The sequence below is a fragment of the Carcharhinus amblyrhynchos genome, chromosome 21 (assembly GCF_965287045.1).
Source record: "Carcharhinus amblyrhynchos chromosome 21, sCarAmb.v2.hapA, whole genome shotgun sequence".
Classification (NCBI taxonomy): domain Eukaryota; kingdom Metazoa; phylum Chordata; class Chondrichthyes; order Carcharhiniformes; family Carcharhinidae; genus Carcharhinus; species Carcharhinus amblyrhynchos.
The window spans coordinates 24,395,270-24,414,430 of NC_137344.1; the positions used below are offsets into that span (position 1 = coordinate 24,395,270).

A 19,161-nucleotide genomic window follows, 5' to 3' on the forward strand; every position below is an offset into this window, starting at 1 on the left:
ACTGCATATCATGGCACAAAGTTGACCTTTGAAGCCTCAAAAAATCTTTTCAAAAATTGGGAATGGCATACACGTTGAGTATAAAATGAGAACCTCCAGTGCTGGTTTAGGTAGTTGCCATTTTGGAATGTAATAACAGTGGTAATTCAAATATCAATGTGACACAGTTTATTGACTGAATTAATTCTACAAGGATATCTTTCGCGTTTTAAAAAAAGATCAAATTCATTGATTTTGGCATATGTTTTGAAGAGCTCTTCAAATTCATTCCGAGTCATTTCAGTATGGCATCATTGAAAGGATCCCAATCTAGATCAGGTTTGGTGCTTTCCCTATTGGAATCATCCCACCACAAGAGATCATCTTCTTCTCCATCCATTGAATTGGATATTTTGCATTTTCTGAACGATCTGATGACACTTAAGCACAATAATTGCATTTCACAATTTGATAATGAAACTACACAAAACACGAAGCATGCATTCTTCTGCTGATTCTCCTTCATCAACCATCCATTTCATTCAGTACAAATGGCTCACTGAGGCAAACACCCAAAGACCGAACTAGGACATTAGATTAGCGCCCCCACCCCTGTATAACTGCAATTGGGTGCTATTTCTTCATAGGGCCTTCTTGACCTCATCAGTGATAGGGATCTGAACATGTCTCACACTAATAAGCTGCAATTTTTGCACAAACCACAGGACATTATTCCACATACTATTAACCCAAAAGTATACTCCATCCTCATCCATCTAACCATTACCATAGGCAATCTCCTGCAAGGAACTTGATTTTTGGCACAGATTGTGTGTTTGAAAATTACCACAGACTTTAATTTTGTTCTGTCGGCCGTGGTCTTGCCTTCTCATATACTGATGTGTTCACTAGAATGATTTTCAAAGTTTTCCACTCTTTGATTGCTAAGAAGATTAAAATTCAACAGCGTTTCATCCATATTGCCAATGTGACAAACTGGACACAAATTTTTGCCTTCTGATGTTGAATCATTTTAGACTGGCAATTTTGGCATCGAGGTCTGGTAGTTTCTGAGCGATCTTGCTCTTCTGCCATTACACTAGACAATTTTGTTTCATAAAGTGGCCAAATTAACCAGGTGTTGCTCTGGAATCTTTGCTGAATTCAGGGGTTGATTTGACCCATCTAAGTTCATAATATCAAATATTGCACTTATGATGATGTCATAATCATTCTGCCGCTTTTCAAGGACACATTTTGATGCATGCTTTTCAACATCAGGCCAGCAGTTGCTCATTGTTCTCATAACACATTTAGTCTTGGCTATCTTCTTTAGGGCAAATTCCCTTCTCCCACTAGTTTTTCACTAACACTAAATTCCTTCCCTGCAACACAGTTGTTGGACAAGTTAGCAAAGGTTACAACTTTTAAGCTTGAAAAAAGCTTCATACTTCATTCTTTTTGCAAGATAATCTGTTCATCATTTGCTAAGAGTCAGCTATGGCTGAGCATGTCCTATATACCGATGCAAGTCCTAATGTATAGGAATTAATTTGTGGTGATGAATTGAGGCTGACCCCTAATGCAAGCATAGTATTTTTTAGTGGAGAAAGGAGTCAACTTATACAATGTGCATAGACCTAAATATGAATTTTGACACTGAAAAAATGGGGTCATCTTATGTGCCAGGTCAACGTATAAAGCACAACTTACAGTAATACACGACAGACTTAAGCATGTTGGTATTTTATCTATGTGTAAAGTTTTACTACCAGAAGACAGCGCAAAGCAAGCCTCATCAATAAAATGGCACCTCCTACCAATAATGGAAGTGGATCCAGATTCTGGGTACTACAGATATATGACACAACCAAAAATATTTCTCGTGGTGGGATGATTCCAATAGGGAAAGCACCAAACCTGATCTAGAGTGGGATCCTTACAATGACATCATACTCAAATGACTCAGAATGAATTTGAAGAGCTCTTCAAAACATATGCCAAAAACAATGAATTTGATCTTTTTTTAAAAGCATGGTGAAAGATATCCTTGTAGAATTAATTCAGTCAATAAAATGTGTCACATTGATATTTCAATTACCACTGTTATTACATTCCAAAATGGCAACTACCTAAACCAGCACTGGAGGTTCTCAAATTATTACTGCAGTCCAGGTAGGACTGAAACTGAGGGCAAAAGAATATGAAATAGGTGTTGTGCGTGCACATTGCTTCCTGCTGCAGGAGTTTTGCTTATTTGATAACTAAATGCCTCATTTCAAGCATTTACCACATTAAACTGCATGCACTTCTACCTATAACAATAAATCAAAGAATTCTGGCATCAACTACCTTACTGTTGTTCCTATCAGTACTTTAATAAGTTGAGCAAAGAAGACAGCAATTTTCCTTCACTTGGACTGGAACACTTAATGATTACCAAAGTTTTAGTGCTGATTCTGCTCCAAAAGACCTTTTAATCATTGTAAAATTGAAAAAAATAATTGAATCTTCTCATGGAGGTGAGTGCAAGCCAAATTATGTTCTATGTCTCAAGTTTCTCACTGAGCTCAGCAATTAAAGATTTCTATAAATATTTTTCCAATATTTTGCAGCTTCATTATCAAATCCCTCTAAGTGTCAAGACCTTCCATGCCTCGACTATTGCTGAGGCAGCCATAAAGATATCTTATTCTCAAAGACTTTGTTCAATTAAATCATTTCTATTTATTAAATCTATGAATTATCTGTCAATTTAAGAACTGTCAGTAGACATAAAGAAGTTCATTTTAACTTTTATTGATTAAATGAGTATTATCAATTCAGTTGTCCTCAGATTAGCCACCTGTCTCCTTTATTGCTGATGTGGAGATGCTGGCGTTGGACTGGAGTAAGCACAGTAAGAAGTCTCATAACACCGCGTTAAAGTCCAACAGGTTTATTTGGCAGCACTAGTTTTCGGAGCTCCTTCTTCAGGTGAGCGAGAACTTGTGTTCACAAACAGGGCATATAAAGAAACAAACTCAATTTACAAGATAATGGTTGGAATGCGAGTCTTTACAAGTAATCAAGTCTTAAAGGTACAGACAATGTGGATTGGGGGGGGGGGGGGGGCTTAAACATAGGTTAAAGAGATGTGTACTGTCTCCAGCCAAGACAGTTAGTAAGACTTTGCAAGCCCAGGCAAGTCGTGGGAGTTACAGATAGTGTGACATGAACCCAGGATCCCAGTTGAAGCTGTCCTCATGTGTGCGGAATTTGGCTACCAGTTTCTGCTCAGCGATTCTACGTTGTCGTGTGTCATGAAGGCCGCCTTGGAGAACGCTTACCCGAAGATCAGAGGCTGAATGCCCGTGACTGCTGAAGCGTTCCCCGACTGGAAGGGAACACTCCTGCCTGGTAATTGTTCAGCAGGGTTCGTTCATTCGTTGTCATAGCGTCTGCATGGTCTCACCAATGTACCATGCCTTGGGACATCCTTTCCTGCAGCGTATCACTGAACATAACAGCACAGTACAGGCCCTTCAGCCCTCGATGTTGCGCCGATCTGTGAAACCAATCTAAAGCCTGTCTAACCTACACTATTCCAATATCATGCATATGTTTATCCAATGACAATTTAAATACCCTTAATGTTGGCAAATTCACTACTGTTGCAGACAGGGCATTCCATGCTCTTACTACTCTGAGTAAAGAACCTATCTCTGACATCTGTCCTATATCTATCACCCCTCAATTTAAAGCTATATCTCCTCATGATAGCCATCTCCATCCAAGGAAAAAGGTTCATACTGTCCACTCTATCTAATCTTCTGATGATTTTATATGCCTCTATTAAGTCAACTCGTAACCTTCTTCTCTCTAATGAAAACAGCCTCAAATCCCTCAGCCTTTCCTCATAAGACCTTCCCACCATACCAGGCAACATCCTGGTAAATCTTCTCTGCACCCTTTCCAATACTTCCACATCTTTCCTATAATGCGGTGACCAGAACTGTACGCAATACTCCAAGTGCAGCCGCACCAGAGTTTTGTACAGCTGCAACATGACCTCATGGCTCCTAAACTCAATCCCTCTACCAACAAAAGCTAACACACCATGCGCCTTCTTAACAACCCTATCAACCTGGGTGCCAACTTTCAGGGATCTATGCACATGAACACCGAGATCTCTCTGCTCAACCACACTACCAAGTAACTTACCATTAGCCCAGTACTCTGTATTCCTATTGCTCCTTCCAATGTGAATCACTTCACACCTTTCTGCATCAAATTCCATTTGCCACCTCTCAGCCCAGCTCTGCAGCTTATCTATGTCCCTCTGTAATCTGCAACATCCTTCCGCACTGTCCACAACTCCACCGACTTTAGTGTTGTCCTTCTACACCCTCATCCAGGTCATTTATAAAAATGACAAACAGCAGTGGCTCCAGGCAGACAACGTCCAAGTCGCAAGAGTAAGTACTGCGTACCTGGTGAATGGTGCTCTCACGTGAGATGATGGCATCCGTGTCGATGATCCGGCATGTCTTGCAGAGGTTGCTGTGGCAGGGTTGTGTGATGTCGTAATCACTGTTCTCCTGAAGGCTGGGTAGTTTGCTGCAGACAATGGTTTGTTTGAAGCTGTGCGATTGTTTGAACGCAAGATGTGGGGATGGCATTGGCGAGATGTTCGTCTTCATCGATGACATGTTGAACTCTCCAGAGATGATGTCTTGGCTTCTCTGCTCCACGGAAGTACTGGACGACGAAGGATACTCTGTCCGCCGTGTCTCGTGTTTGTCTTCTGAGGAGGATATGCTGCAGGAAAGAATGTCCCGAGGCGTGGTACACTGGGGAGACCATGCAGATGCTATAACAATGAATGAATGAACACTCTCAACAATTACCAGGCAGAAGTGTTCCCTTCCAGTCGGGGAACACTTCAGCAGTCATGGGCATTCAGTCTCTGAGCTTTGAGTAAGCATTCTCCAAGGTGGCCTTCACAACACACAACGCAGAATCGCTGAGCAGAAACTGATAGCCAAGTTCCGCACACGAGGACAGCCTCAACCGGGATCTTGGGTTCATGTCACTCTCTGTAACCCCCACGACTTGCCTGGCTTGCAAAATCTCACTAACTGTCCTGCCTGGAGGCAATACACATCTCTTTCACTTGTGCTTAACCCTCTCTCCACTCACATTGACTGTACCTTTAAGATTTGATTACCTGTAAAGATTCGCATTCCAATCATAATCTTGTAAATTGAGTTTGTGTCTTTATATGCCTTGTTTGTAACTAGAACTCCCATTCACCTGAAGAAGGAGCTTGAGGCTCCAAAAGCTAGTGCTGCAAATAAACCTGTTGGACTTTAACCTGGTGTTGTGAGACTTCTTACTGTCCTTTACTGATCTCACTGGAAAGGAATATTAGACAAGATGTATAGCAAATACTCAAAGCGATATGGCCCATTTTACACCATCACCAAATGTTCAAATTATTCTCACTCTCCCTGCCTTCAGCTCCCCCCAACTCCCAATGCAATCTAAAGCAGGCATACACCATTACAGCTTTAAATATTAGCCATTTTTCAATTAGAGTATGTCACAAATGTATAATTTATCAGTAGTCAAAGTGAACAACCCCTTAACTCAGGTTATAATTGTACCTGGCTGCGTAATGCTGCCATCCTGCCTGTGTGATGGGTGATTACTGGATGCAGTAATGTTGTATTTATGCGATAATCTAACACGTGGTAAAATATCTCTCCCTTACCCTGGTCGGACATACGGCTGGCAAATCCAGTGAGGGAGAGGCAGATGATTTTCTCTAGCCTCTTCTTCCTTCCAATTAGATATCTCAGCCTAGAGAATCAGAAAGCAAGTTATAAACTATAATGTTTGCCTGTCCTATAAGCACAATAAGAAAGTGAACACAAATATTACAAGTCCTTGATTATTAAGCAAATCAAAACTATCCTCTTAGTGCTAGATTACTTACTAAATGTAAAATTCTCCTCTTATTTGAGTGAAGTTCACTTACACTTACAAACAAGAAAGTGCCTTCAGGCACTAGGCAAAAGAAAAATCACTCAGGAACACTGTCACTTTAAATTACCACACTATCTGTTTGGGCAGAATATATAAATATATATATTTCCCTTGGATGAGCTTTCAATGCTTTAATTCATCAGATCTTAAAATGTATGTATTTCCAAATTGGGAAAATTTAGAAATTCACAGCCCCACTTTAGTTTGTCATGTTCCAGCATACCTGACACTTCCGTTTAAGTTCTTTGTTGACTTCTATAATGGCCTCCAGAGTCTTCACCTTTGCTAATTCCTCCCTCAATTCATGGTACACCTGCAGCCTGTGAAAACCAGAGATCACAATTCAGTATAATTCACATTGGGTAACTAACAGATTGAACAGACAGTGCACCGAAAGGTGCTATTTTTAAAAGCATGGTCACCAGTCCAGTTGGAGAGTTTTACAAGATGTTAAGAACAGAAAACCAATCGGCTGTGAAGAAGCCAGTATTTAGGAGAATGCTCCTCTCTCTGTACATATTTTAAAGTAAGATTCAAGTCCTAATACATAAGCTGCACTTCTGATTTTAATAATGGTCTCAAGTTCACTTCAAATGCAACTTAAACACAAACAACTTACATAAATTAAAACTGCAAATCAACAGAAAATCCATCTTATCATACATCAGTATTGTTCAGAGTACACTTCAAGATAATGACAATGCATGTAATCCTGCTAACTTCTGCACAATTATAGTGTATTCAGATGATTATTTAAGAGTGCAGTCCTTGCTGTGTTTCTTGCAGAATACTTGGTAAGACACTATCATAATGCACAATGAAGTCGCCCCAAGAAGATTCCACTCTGACCCAATGAAGTTATGACATAGAAATGGAGCTAACATTAATTCTACAAATAGATAAATACATTTTCAGTTAACTTCCTTCACTTATAACCACACTTCATCTACAGAAAGAATGCGTTGCTCACTGGGCATTAGATTAGCCATCTGCAATTACCAAAAACTGTATTTTAATTTTTTTTTACATTTCAGAGGCAATTTAGTTGTTAACTTTATTACCAAAGATGTATTGAGAATGATAGCTCAGTTTACATTATGCTTGAACTTCATCATAGGAAAAATCAGCCTCCTTTCTAACCATGGATATCAATTAAAATGCATCAATGACTTCAATTCACTTTCATCAGATTCAGACAGAATTCAGTTGCTTTCCACTGGTAGCTCCATAAATAAGAGCCACCTGTGTAACTTTATCCATTTCTTTTCCATCAGTTAATTATGAATCCTGAAATGATGAAAAAGTCAGCCAAGAGTTTTAAAACTACTGAAAAATTCAAAACCGTTGCAGGAGGACGTTGTCAAGGATAAGCACAAACAATAACTTGCACTTATACAGAGCATTTAACACAGTAAAATTCCTGCTTCAGAGGGGAACACACATGCAATGCTGGCACAAAAACAAAAGCAAAATACTGCAGATGCTGGAAATGCTCAGCAGGTCAGGATGCATCTCAGGTGGGAAACAGATTTCAGGTCAAAGATGACCCTTTCATCAGAACAGCAGCAGTTTCACTTTTAAAGAACACTTAATTTGGACCGCTATTACTTGGCATGATGGTCACAATGGGTCCATATTTATTTTCTATTATAAGAGAACCAGTTACCTGCATGTCTTACCTGGGCACATGCACTATTAACATATTTATTCAATCTAATACTATATAATGTAACATCCCATTCAATTTAACAATATACAACATATGCAACACCCCCCTCAATCGGAGGCCGAAACAGGCCGAAGGATGAAAGTGCACTTCCAGATGCTAGTGTAGATTATATGATTTCTGTGTTCTAAATCAGACTTGGTAAGAATGGAATTTTATGGCACTATCGAGTCAGAGACAGTTGAAAGCAAATTCACCACAGATTTGTCTCAAATAACACTTTCCACATAATTTCACACAACATGAGCAATAAATGCTGGCCTAGCCAGTGACGCCCACATACAGCAAATGAATTTAAAAATTCATTCAAACAGATGCAAAAAAAAACTGCAAGCTTAAACTCCTCCACTCAAGAGACAGCTGTGAAAATAGATGAATTTCAAGTTGAATATAACTTAGATTGAATCCATCTTCACATTAGTAAGGCACAACTGGTGGAACACAATTCGGTGACTGCAGTGAGAACACAAGGAGAAATTGCATTTCTATAGCACCTTTAACATGAGAAACTGTCTCGAGGAGTTCACAAGAATGTATGCAGACAAAAACTGGTACAGCCAAAGGAGGAATCGTTGAGTTGAAGCACGAACTGTTTCTCTTTCCAGAGATGTTGCCTGACTTGCTGAATATTTCCAGCGTCTACAGTATTTTGCTTCTACGAGGAGACATTTAGAAGCCACTTCACATTTTCACGACCCTTCCTGGTTTCAAAAGTCTCCTCAAAGTCCCATTTCTTCCTCACACCTTAGGTATCTGATGTTCCTCCCTTAAATATTCCTGATTTACCACCTTTCTGCCATATTAAACACATAAAAAGCATTTTACACAAGGAGCATGAAATAAACAGAAAGGCACAAAACTGAGGATGTCAAAAATCTAAAAAAAGACAGAAAATGCTGAAAATACTCAGCAGTTCAGGCAACGAATGTGGAGACAGAAAACAGAGTTAATGTTTCAGAAACAGAATTAATGCTTTGGACCCTTCATCAGATGTGTTGGCATGTTTTGTTTTTATTCTAATGCCAACACATCAACCTCTTTTTCCCTACAGCAGTGTGCTGATAATAATTTGAATGAATAGAAGCAGCAAGTCAGTGCATCCTTTCTTGTTTGACTCTAACCTCCATTATTAACAAAGCATGATGTTATTGCTGATTTCAATACGATTGCAGAGTGTACAAAAACTAACATGCCTAGCACTGGGCTTCATTTGGTGTCATTTATTTTACCTGGTCTAGAACTTGGGTGCAATCTGAGAGTGAGGGACTGATTACCTGTTCATACTCTACAAAGGGAATGGAGTAGACTCCCTCTTGCTGCAAATTGTTCCTTGCAGAGATCAATTGTTGGCTGTGCCTTTGAAACTCACTCCTAAGAAGCTGTTGGCGCTTGTCACTTTTCACTGAATGGCCATCTTATGGGGAGAGTGGAGGCCTGGAATGTGCTGCTTTCTTCAGAGACAACTTTGTCATACATGTGGACCCTCACCATTGCAGTTCCATTGGGATGTAAAAGTGTGGCACAAATGATCAATGGGGTATCTAAGCCATGGCCAATCCTGAAAGTGCTGATACAGAACACGATGCATCACAATCAAATCAGTCGGGCAACCATTATGCAGGTTTCTCTCCATTCTCCACTGCCACCACAGTTATTGTCTTTGAAGGCGAAGATACCAACAGGTCTCTGGCTGCTTCTCAGCTGAGGATCTGCTGCGCATCCCAGGGAAGCTGCCAAACACTAAGCTGGTTCCTGCAATGAAGACAAAGCTTTCAAGATGTTGCTGCAGACGAGAACTACACCAACCAGTTACTGCTCACAAACTGATCTCAGAGCTTACAAATAGGCACGACGTTCCGTGAACATTGTTTTTTTGAATGAGGTCTGGGTATCAAATACTCTAGAAAGATCACTTTTTTTTTGTTTATTTGTGGGATTTAGGTGCTGCTGGTTGGCCAGCATTTATTGCCCATCCCTCGTTGCCCTTGAGAAGGTGTTGGCGAGTACCTTCTTAAACCACTGCCACTTCAGAGGGAGGGCAGCTGAGAGTCAACCACATTGCTATGACTCTGGAGTCACATGTAGGCCAGACCAGGTATGGACAGCAGATTTCATTCCCTAAAGGAAACTTGTGAACCAGATGGGCTTTTCTGATAATTGACAATGGTTTCGTGGTTATCAGTAGATTAATTCCAGATACTTTCTATTGAATTCAAATTCCACCATCTGCTGTGGTGGGACTTGAACTCAGGTCCCCAGAACATTAGCTGAATTTCTAGATTAATGGTCTAGTGGTGATACCACTAGGCCATTGCCTCCGCTACCCTTAGCCATTTCCCACTTCTCTTGCTCCCTTGTGCTTTGTGAATCACAGTGCCACAGCAGCAGTACTCCTGTTAAAAGTCAAAGGCCAGAGTCACATGCTGCCTGCTTTTCCTGGCAGTTTGTAGATGGTGTAGACCTTTGTCAGGCCTCTGGTTAAAAAGATGTGCATCTAGATGATATTGTCTAATGCAGGCATCCACCCCACATCTAAATTCAGACAAAAAGATGGCATGGGACAGGAAAGCTAACTGGGAGTGCAGTATGAAGCCTTTGTCTTATAGGGCAGGAAATTTAAAATCAGCTCATCTCGGTCTCAGCTGTTGTTTGAAGTCAGTAAGGAATTACCAAATATTGAAATTGCAAGGTTTAAGGGAGAGATATATAGATCTAAGGGAGATATATATAGGATTATGCTCCAGGGTCTCCAGTGTAATCTGGTTCTCACCATCCTCATTATCCTGCAATCAACAAGGAAGAGATTTTATTTCCATTCATTCTTTAACATCATCGATTTCCTATTTGTGATCTTCTGCCCCCTTGTTGCTGTGACCGACCTACAGTAAAGAATGGTGTGAAACTAAGAATGGGTGAACATTACCTCTGTATAGTTAAGACAGATGATGATGGAAAGTTGTGTTCATATGCTGCTTTACAGGAATACTACGGAAATGCTCAGACATCTTTCTTCATCAGTGATCAATTGCAAACGAGTATGATTGTCCACCTAAGAAACTCCATGTTACTGGACATGGTTTCTGTGGGTCCTTGCGTGGCTGATGAGTCTAATCCTAGAGCCCCATCTTCGGCTGCCCAAGGCTGAATTTAATTTTGATTTTCTGACCGTAGGTAGCTGAAACTGTTGAATGCAGTTTTCCAGCCAGGTGTTGGCAATATGCCATCAACTTTGTCATCTCTCATCGCAAGATCAGAGTTCATTGACCTCTCTTCATTAGGCTTGAGGAATTTAAACGCAGGCAAGCCCTCTTTGGTGGCTTCCTTCTTCTGGTAACTTCTCGTAGAATGGTTACAGCACAGGCAGTCATTGACTTGTCTGTCAGTTCTTTGCAAAAACAATTCAACTAGTCCCACTTCTCCTGCAAAAAGTTATGACAAGTGAAGGGAGGAAGCAGTTGAGAAGAATGTGCATGAGAAACTGAAGAAAGACACGCGGAGGTATCAACTTGCTGAAGTGGAGGAAGGTGTTTCAAGTCTGAAAGTAGGTAATTGCTATTAGTAAGGAAGGTGCTTTGAACAGTGCAAAGTATGCCGGTGCCCAAGGATGTGTTCAACATGTTACCTGCCTGTCTTGATGAGTTGAACTTCTTTAAAAGACCATAAGACATAGGAGCAGAATTAGGCCACCCAACCCATTAAGTCTGCTCTGCCATTCAATCATGGCTGATATTTTTCTCATCGCCATCCTCCTGCTTTTTCCCCATAACCCCTGATCCCCTTATTAATCAAGAACCTATCTATCTCTGTCTTAAAGACATTCAATGACCTGGCTTCCACAGCCTTTTGCAGCAGAGTGTTCCACAGATTCACCACTCTCTGGCTGAAGAAATTCCTCCTCTTAGTCTGAGATTGTGCCTTCTGGTTCTAGTTTTTCTTAATAGGGCATTGGTGAGGCCGCAGCTGGAGTACTGTGTGCAGTTTTGGGCGCCGCACCTGCGCAAAGATATTTTGGCCTTGGAGGGAGTGCAGAGGAGGTTTACTAGGCTGATACCAGAGTTGAGGGGGTTGAGCTATGAGGAGAGGCTGAATAAACTGGGCTTGTACTCGTTAGAGTTTAGAAGAATGAGGGAAGATCTCATTGAGACGTATAAGATGATGAATGGGATGGATAGGATAGAGGTGGAGAGACTCTTCCCGCTCAAAAAAGACAGTAGGACTAGGGGGCACAGCCTCAAGATAAAAGGGGGGCGGTTTAGAACGGAGTTGAGGAGGAACTTCTTCACTCAAAGGGTGGTAAATCTCTGGAATTCTCTGCCCGTTGAAGCGGTGGAGGTTGCCTCGCTAAATATTTTTAAGACGCGGGTTGATGGGTTTTTGATAAGAGAGGGGATTAAGGGTTATGGGGAGAAAGCGGGAAAGTGGAACTGAGCAGCGACAGATCAGCCATGATCTTATTGAATGGCGGGGCAGGCTCAAAGGGCTAGATGGCCTACTCCTGCTCCTATTTCTTATGTTCTTATGTAAAGGAAACATCCTCTCCATGTCCATTCTATGCAAGCCTTGCAGTATCCTGAAATTTTTCTACAAGATCCCCCCTCATCTTTCTGAACTCCAGTGAATACAGACCCAGGGTTCTCAACTGTTTCTCATATGACAAGCTCTCTGTACCCTCCTCTGGACCCTTTCCAAGGTCAGCACATCCTTCCTTAGATATGGGGCATAAACTGCTCATAACACTCCAAATGGGGTCCAAATGGAGCCTTATACAGCCTCAAGTACATCCCTGCTCTCATATTCCAGCACTCTCAACATGAATGCTAACATTGCATTTGCCTTCCTAACTGACAACTGAACTCCATGTTAACCTTAAGAGAATTTTGAACGAGGACTCCCAAGTCCCCTTGTGCTTCTAATTTCCTAAGCATTTCCCCATTTAGAAAATAGTTTACGCCCCCAGTCCTCCTTCCAAAGTGCATAACCTCACACTTTTCCACACTGTATCCCATCTGCCACTTCTTTGCCCACTCTCCTAACCTGTCCAAGTCCTTCTGCAGTTCCCCTTGCTTCCTCAATGTTACCTATCCCTCTACAAATCTTTGTATCATCTGCAAACTTAACATCAGTGCCTTAAGTTCCTTCTTCCAGATTGTTAATGTATATTGTGAAAAGTTGTGGTCCCAGCACCAACCTGAGGCACGCCACTAGTTACCGGCCGCCATCTTGAAAAAGACTCTTAATCCCCACTCTCTGCCTTTTGCCAATCCTCTATCCACGCCAGGATCTTACCTTTAACACCAGGGGCACTTAACTTATTTAACAGTCTCCCATGCAGCACCTTGTCAAAGGCCTTCTGGAAATTGAAATAAATCACACCCACTGGTTCTCCTTTATCAACTTCCTTGTTACTTCCTCCTGTTTTGGCATTTGCCCTTTATTCTCTCACGAGATGTGGGCATTGCTGGCTGGGCCAGCATCTGTTCCCCATCCCCAATTGCCTTGGAGAAGACAGAGGTGAGCCACCCCTTGAAATGCAGCAATCCATCTGGTGTTGGAACACTCAGTGCTTTTAGAAAGGGAGTTCCAGGATTTTGACCCAATGACAATGAAGAATGACTTTGAGGTCTAAGTCAGGGTGGCATGTGGCTTGGAGGGGAACTTCCCTTGCATCTGGTAGAGGTTGCAAGTTTGGAAGGTGCTGTTGAAGGAGCTTTGTTGAATTGCTGAAGTGTATCTGATAGATGATATACACTATTTGCACTGTGTGTCAGTGGTGAAGGGAGTGAAGTTTAAGGTGGTGGATTGGGTGCCAATCAAGCAGACTGCTTTGTCCTGATTGGTGTCAAGGTTCTTGAGTGCTATTGGAGCTGCATTCATCCAAGCAAGTGAAGAGTATTCTCTCACACTATTGCCTTGTGTCTTACTAGATTGTAGACAGGCTTTGGGATACAGAACGTGAGTTATTCATCAATAAGTTCCTAATCTCTGACCTGCTTTATAGTGACAGTAATTATATGACTGGTCCAGTTCAGTTAGATCATAAGACCATAAGACATAGGAACAGAATCAGGCCATTTGGCCTATTAAGTCTGCTCTGCCAATCAGTCATGACTGATAAGTTTCTCAATTCCATTCTTTTGCCTTTTTCCCATAACCTTTGATCCCCTTATCAATCAAGAACCTATCTATCTCTAGTTTCTGCTCAATGGTAACCCCCATGGAGGATTCAGCAATGGTACTGCCATTGAAAATCCATGGAGATAGTTTGATTCTCCCATGTCGAAAATGGTTACTGCATGGCACTTAAGTGACAAATAACTATTGCATCACACATCAATCCGAGCCTGAATATTGTCCAGATCTTGCTGCATATGGACAAGGGGGGGAAGGAGGGGGGGAAGGAGGGGGAGAGGGATGGAGGGGGGGGGAGAGAGAGAGAGAGAGAGAGAGAGACAGAGACAGACAGAGAGAGATTTAGCGCCATATTCTGTGGTGGGGTAGGCATGATGGCACACATCCCGCAATCAAATCTAGTGCCATACTTAAAAGACACCCAACATCACTGTCCCATTGTTGAGGAAAGAAGATGAACATCCTGAAAAGGAAAATCTCCAGGAACAGTCTGAGGCTCAAAGATGGACCTACTTGATGATATTGAATCTGGACGATCCACCTGAAAGATTCTCCTCTCTCATTGCTGCGGTCTTCTGGGATGCAGGGTTGCTGATGGCTTCCATCCAAACTCGAGACATCCCAGGCACTGCTCAGGCAAGTTTAGACTTTTGTGTACCACATTGTTCCAGACGCGTTTTGGATTGCTGTGTTTTCCCACTGGCATTACAGAGAACTAGGCGTGTGGGGCTCGGCCTTCATCTGCAACCCATTAGCAGAATACAAATCATTTTCATGCTGCCTTCCTGATCCACCATGGCAAGCACCAGCGGAAGATCCCACAGGACATTCGACGTAGAGCGAATTTTTGGACAGCCAAATTCTTCCCTGGCCCACCATTGCACCCACCGATGGGGGCATGGGAGAATTCCATGGAAGGAAGGGCTGGACCTGGGACACTAGGAACTCCTGGGACTGAGATGATTGACCTCCAATAGCTAGAACTATCTTCCCTTGTGCTAGGTATGACACCAGTGGGGTTTTCCCCATGATTTTCATTGACTTTGATTGCAAACTTCATATCCTCCAGATTTCTGGATCCAATTTATTTTGAAATGTGTCAATCTTGACTCCATGACCACACTCTCCCTTCTGAATAATCTTCAAATCCTACTCTAAAATCTGAACATAATGCAGGATGATATTTCACTGCTGCGATGAAGGGCTGCCAGAATATTGGAGGTGATATCTTTCAGATGAGACTATCAAACATCTATTTTACAATTATCCCTCCTTTCAGGTGAACATAAAAGATCACATCACACTACTTGAAGAAGAGCAGGGCAATTTTTTTCCCTGGTGGCTAGGCCAACATTTATCCTTCAACTAATGTCATTAAAACAGCTTACTTGGTGATTTACTTATTGCTGTTTGCTCACTGTGCTAACAGATTGCATCTTTTCCCGAAGGCAGAAACGTTATTAATCTTTAAAAGCATTCCATTGGTGCGAAGTGCTTGGAGATATCTGTGCTCACATAAGGCACTACAAAAATGCAAATTATTTCTACTTTTTCTTAACCAATGATTATGAATATGGTTTATAGTTAGTTTGTCTTTTGATAGATCACACAATCTTTCCCCAAAGCATCACCTCCATTGTCCAATTCTGTGAGAAAGCACTTGTTTCCATTTTACCAATCTGATTACATCCAGGGCATCTACAGCAATACTACTTTTTTTTAAACCCTCTTCACAGTCACTTCCAGAGACCCTCTCATATTCATCCTTGCCACTTCTTTCATCATGTAAATGCTACCTTTAAATAACATAATCCAAGGCTGAGGTCAGTTGCCACACTGATGACATGTAGTTGCATCTTGTTACCACACATTTGATCTTTCCACTATCTCGTTTTTTTTTTATTAGTGTCACAAGGAGGCTTACATTAACACCGCAATGAAGTTACTGTGAAAATCCCCTGGTCACCACACTCCGATGCCTGTTCCGGTACACGGATGGAGTACTTAGAACGGCCAGCACGTCTTTTGGATTGTGGAAGGAAACACATAAAGATACGGAGGAACGTGCAGAAGTAAAAATTGTGTGCAAGCTGTTACTTAACACCTACAGTGACCCAAGCTGGGAATTGAAATTGGGAGCCTGGCGCTAAGGCAGCAGTGTTAACCACTGTGCCACCATGCCTATCATTTTCTTGCTTATTCAACATCCAGTCTTGGATGAGCCACTACAGCTTCCAGCTGAATATTGGGAAGATCGAAGCTGCCTTTTTGTCTACTACAAACATTATACCTTACCACTGAATCCAGTCTTGCCCTGATGCTGATTTAGGATGAACCAGGTAGACCACTTTCTTAGCATCCTGGTTGACTTTGAACTGAACTTCCAACTTAATACATTTTCGATCAGGAAGACCGAGTGCAAAGTAAACAAAGCTTGGAATTATCTCGATTGCTCACTGCGAAATGATTTATCACAACGACAATGTCAAATAAGACAACATTGCAGAAAATTTGTTAATTTACTTACGTGTGATGCCAGAGTTTGAAAAGATGAGCTCTGACAAATGAAAGTGGACAAGGGTATTGGTTGACAATCTCCAAATACTCTTCTGCCATCTCCCACACTGGTGGTTTACGACCTTCAAAAAGAGCTGGATTATGTAGATTCCCTTCTGTCAGCAAAAGGAAGAAAAAGAGTTTTAAAATTACATTATTTAACTAATCACATCTTTTATACCTATATCTTCCACTTCAATTTTCTCCCGCTCCATCAATCTCGTGAAGTCACCAAGTTCTTATTGTGATGCAGTTATCAAGCCATCAAGTACATGGTGCTAGCGATTGTCATTTAACGAGCTTTGCCTTGACTTCACCTGACAGCAACATCATAAACAGAACTTTTTTTTTAATCTTCAAGACCAATTTTCCTCCCTAATCAGAGTTATCAACTGGATGGTCACCAATCACTGCTCCTGCTGAAGTCAACTGCGAGTGAGGATCAATCCTGGGACCTTTCTGATCTGCACAGGTCGGCTACTCAATGGATAAACTTGCTGAGAGGTTTGCACAGATTAACTCATTTTTCAGAACCATGTGTTGCATGAGAGATTGTGACATCTTAAAATGCTAGCGTAATTTCTGGCACAAGTCAACACATTTACAGCCAGCTTGCACTCTGTAATTTACATAGAACCACGTCATGTGTACTGTTTTATAAGTAAAAATTGTGTGCAAGCTGTTACTTAACACCTACAAAGCACAAACTATCTTTAACGATTCTGCTCAGAATACTGATCGAAAACTTACACTCATTCAGTGCTTACCCTCACTATGAAAACACAGGGATGCGGCAGCCTGGGAATCAACACTACTTGTATTAAGAATATGCAAAGGCATTTATGGATTTGATTTATTCTTGAGACCAATGATCTCAAGTTCACTCAGTGAGGCAAAGTGTTTCATTCTTCACATTCTCAGCCTAAACTTCTCTGAACCTCATTCATGCTTGACAATTTTAAATTGATAACTCATTTTCACCAATTACCCAACTAGAATGAATTGTCTTTCCCTATCACTCTATAAAATTCCATAAAATTTAAAAGACATCACTATTCCAATAGAAATAGCTTCAGTAACTCAGGTCTCTCCTGCTAATTATTGTAGAGGCCCAGTGATTGTAGTGAGTGGCAGTTTCATCCTGAAATCAAATAAGTGCAAGTTATTTCCCACAATTGGCTCAGACTAATACAAAGTAACCACTTGACTTCTGTTGGCAGTATCTGCACATTATTTTTCCTAATTTCTATTTCATTCCTACTTCTATTTAAACTTTACATCTGGCTGGTAAAATAATAAGGACTTGAGCGATCTTTTTTCTGACTCTTTGGATTTTCATTATCCATCCTAAAAATGGAACAGATCCTCTACAAAGTTGATCTGTGAATGGTAAACGCTTCCCAAAGACCAGCTTAACACTCATGTGAAGCTTAAAACTGCAATGGTTTACATGATTTTAAGCTACCAAACTTAGCAGCTGGACCTCATTTATATGTTATATACAACATGTTTCAGTGCTCCCTTGCCAGCATTAAATTATTCCAGTCACTAAGGTAAAAATAAAGACTCCATTTGTCTTCCAGGTTATTTACTTATTTTTCTTTCGTACAATGTTCAGACTGCAACACCAAATGTCCTGTAATAATCAAAGTGAGTGCAAGAGAAAGATCTTGAACAAACATTCGAAAACTTTTAACATTTGCATTGCACTTTTGGGCCATTGATGAGAAAAGCCAGCCTAACTTTCATAATGTCATTCTCAGCGAGATCAAATTGAAGTGGTGGTTTCCTATCTATGACAGCACTATCAAAACAAATGAGTCCAAAATTTCTGAATAACTGCATTATTTTCCTCTGTATTTTTTCTAAATTCGCACTAACTTAGCACAACAATTTGTTTCATTGAAACCTTATTTTTATTTTCTTTTTATATTTTGCGGCAAATACCTGTAACATGTTTATTTATTTATAATCAATTAGCAGCTAGGTTCTGTTTTAACTTAATTGGTGGTAAGTGTTCCACACGAAAATCAAAAGTGCATCTTAATCAGAACTTGGATTAAGAAAAGGCAAGTCCACGACTCACCTAGAAGTTGCTGCTCTGTGTACATTTTATTCACATTTCAGACCCACAGGAGGACATACTTAATAAAATTCCCTCCACTGAACCACAAATGACTAAATGGCAGAACAATGCATGAAATACACAAAAGACAGTCAACAATGTGTGATGCATTGTTGACTATCTTTTGCGTGATGGTGAAACACCAAACAGTATGAAATTCACTACTATTTTGCAATAATGTATGCTCTTCTGTAAAAGGGTCTCAATAAAATTATAAATGTGCTTTATTTTTGCGTGATCTTTATGGAGTAGCAACCAGGATTTAAGTATGCACTGCAAACGTTGCTCCCTGTTTGGTCTTTATTTACTGACAACAGCTGAGTGAACTCTGTAGCTGTTGCTACAATGCAAGCATTTTTCCTCACTTGATTTCACTAGATTAGAAGCTGGGGTGGGCAACCCCAGAAGAACCGAAAAGGCTGGTGGGTGCAGAAGTGGACTGTGCAGCCTTGGATGACTTAAGTGTAGAGTTTGGACATTCTCCCTATGCCTGCGTGGGTTTCCTCTGGGTGCTCTGGTTTCCTCCCACACCAAAGACTGGGCGGATTGGCCATGTTAAGTTGTCCCTTCGTGTCCCAAGATGTGAAGATTAGGTGGATTAGCCAAGTTGAATGTG

At 41.0% G+C, this 19,161-nt stretch overlaps 1 protein-coding gene across 2 annotated transcripts in view; it reads right to left on the minus strand.

The window, feature by feature from the left end:
• The window catches only part of dus1l (dihydrouridine synthase 1-like (S. cerevisiae)), a 60,994-nt gene that overhangs the window by 28,201 nt on the left and 13,632 nt on the right, over positions 1-19,161 (minus strand). The window contains exons 8-11 of one of the 2 annotated variants that reach the window (XM_080208849.1): positions 16,392-16,536; positions 6,233-6,329; positions 5,735-5,823; positions 263-419 (exon numbers count right to left, since the gene is read on the minus strand). In XM_080208849.1, the coding sequence (XP_080064975.1) occupies positions 275-419; positions 5,735-5,823; positions 6,233-6,329; positions 16,392-16,536 (476 nt within the window). In that variant the 3' untranslated portion in view covers positions 263-274. Of the gene's footprint in view, positions 1-262; positions 420-5,734; positions 5,824-6,232; positions 6,330-16,391; positions 16,537-19,161 lie in introns of those variants that run through there. The other variant, XM_080208848.1, reaches the window with a different exon arrangement.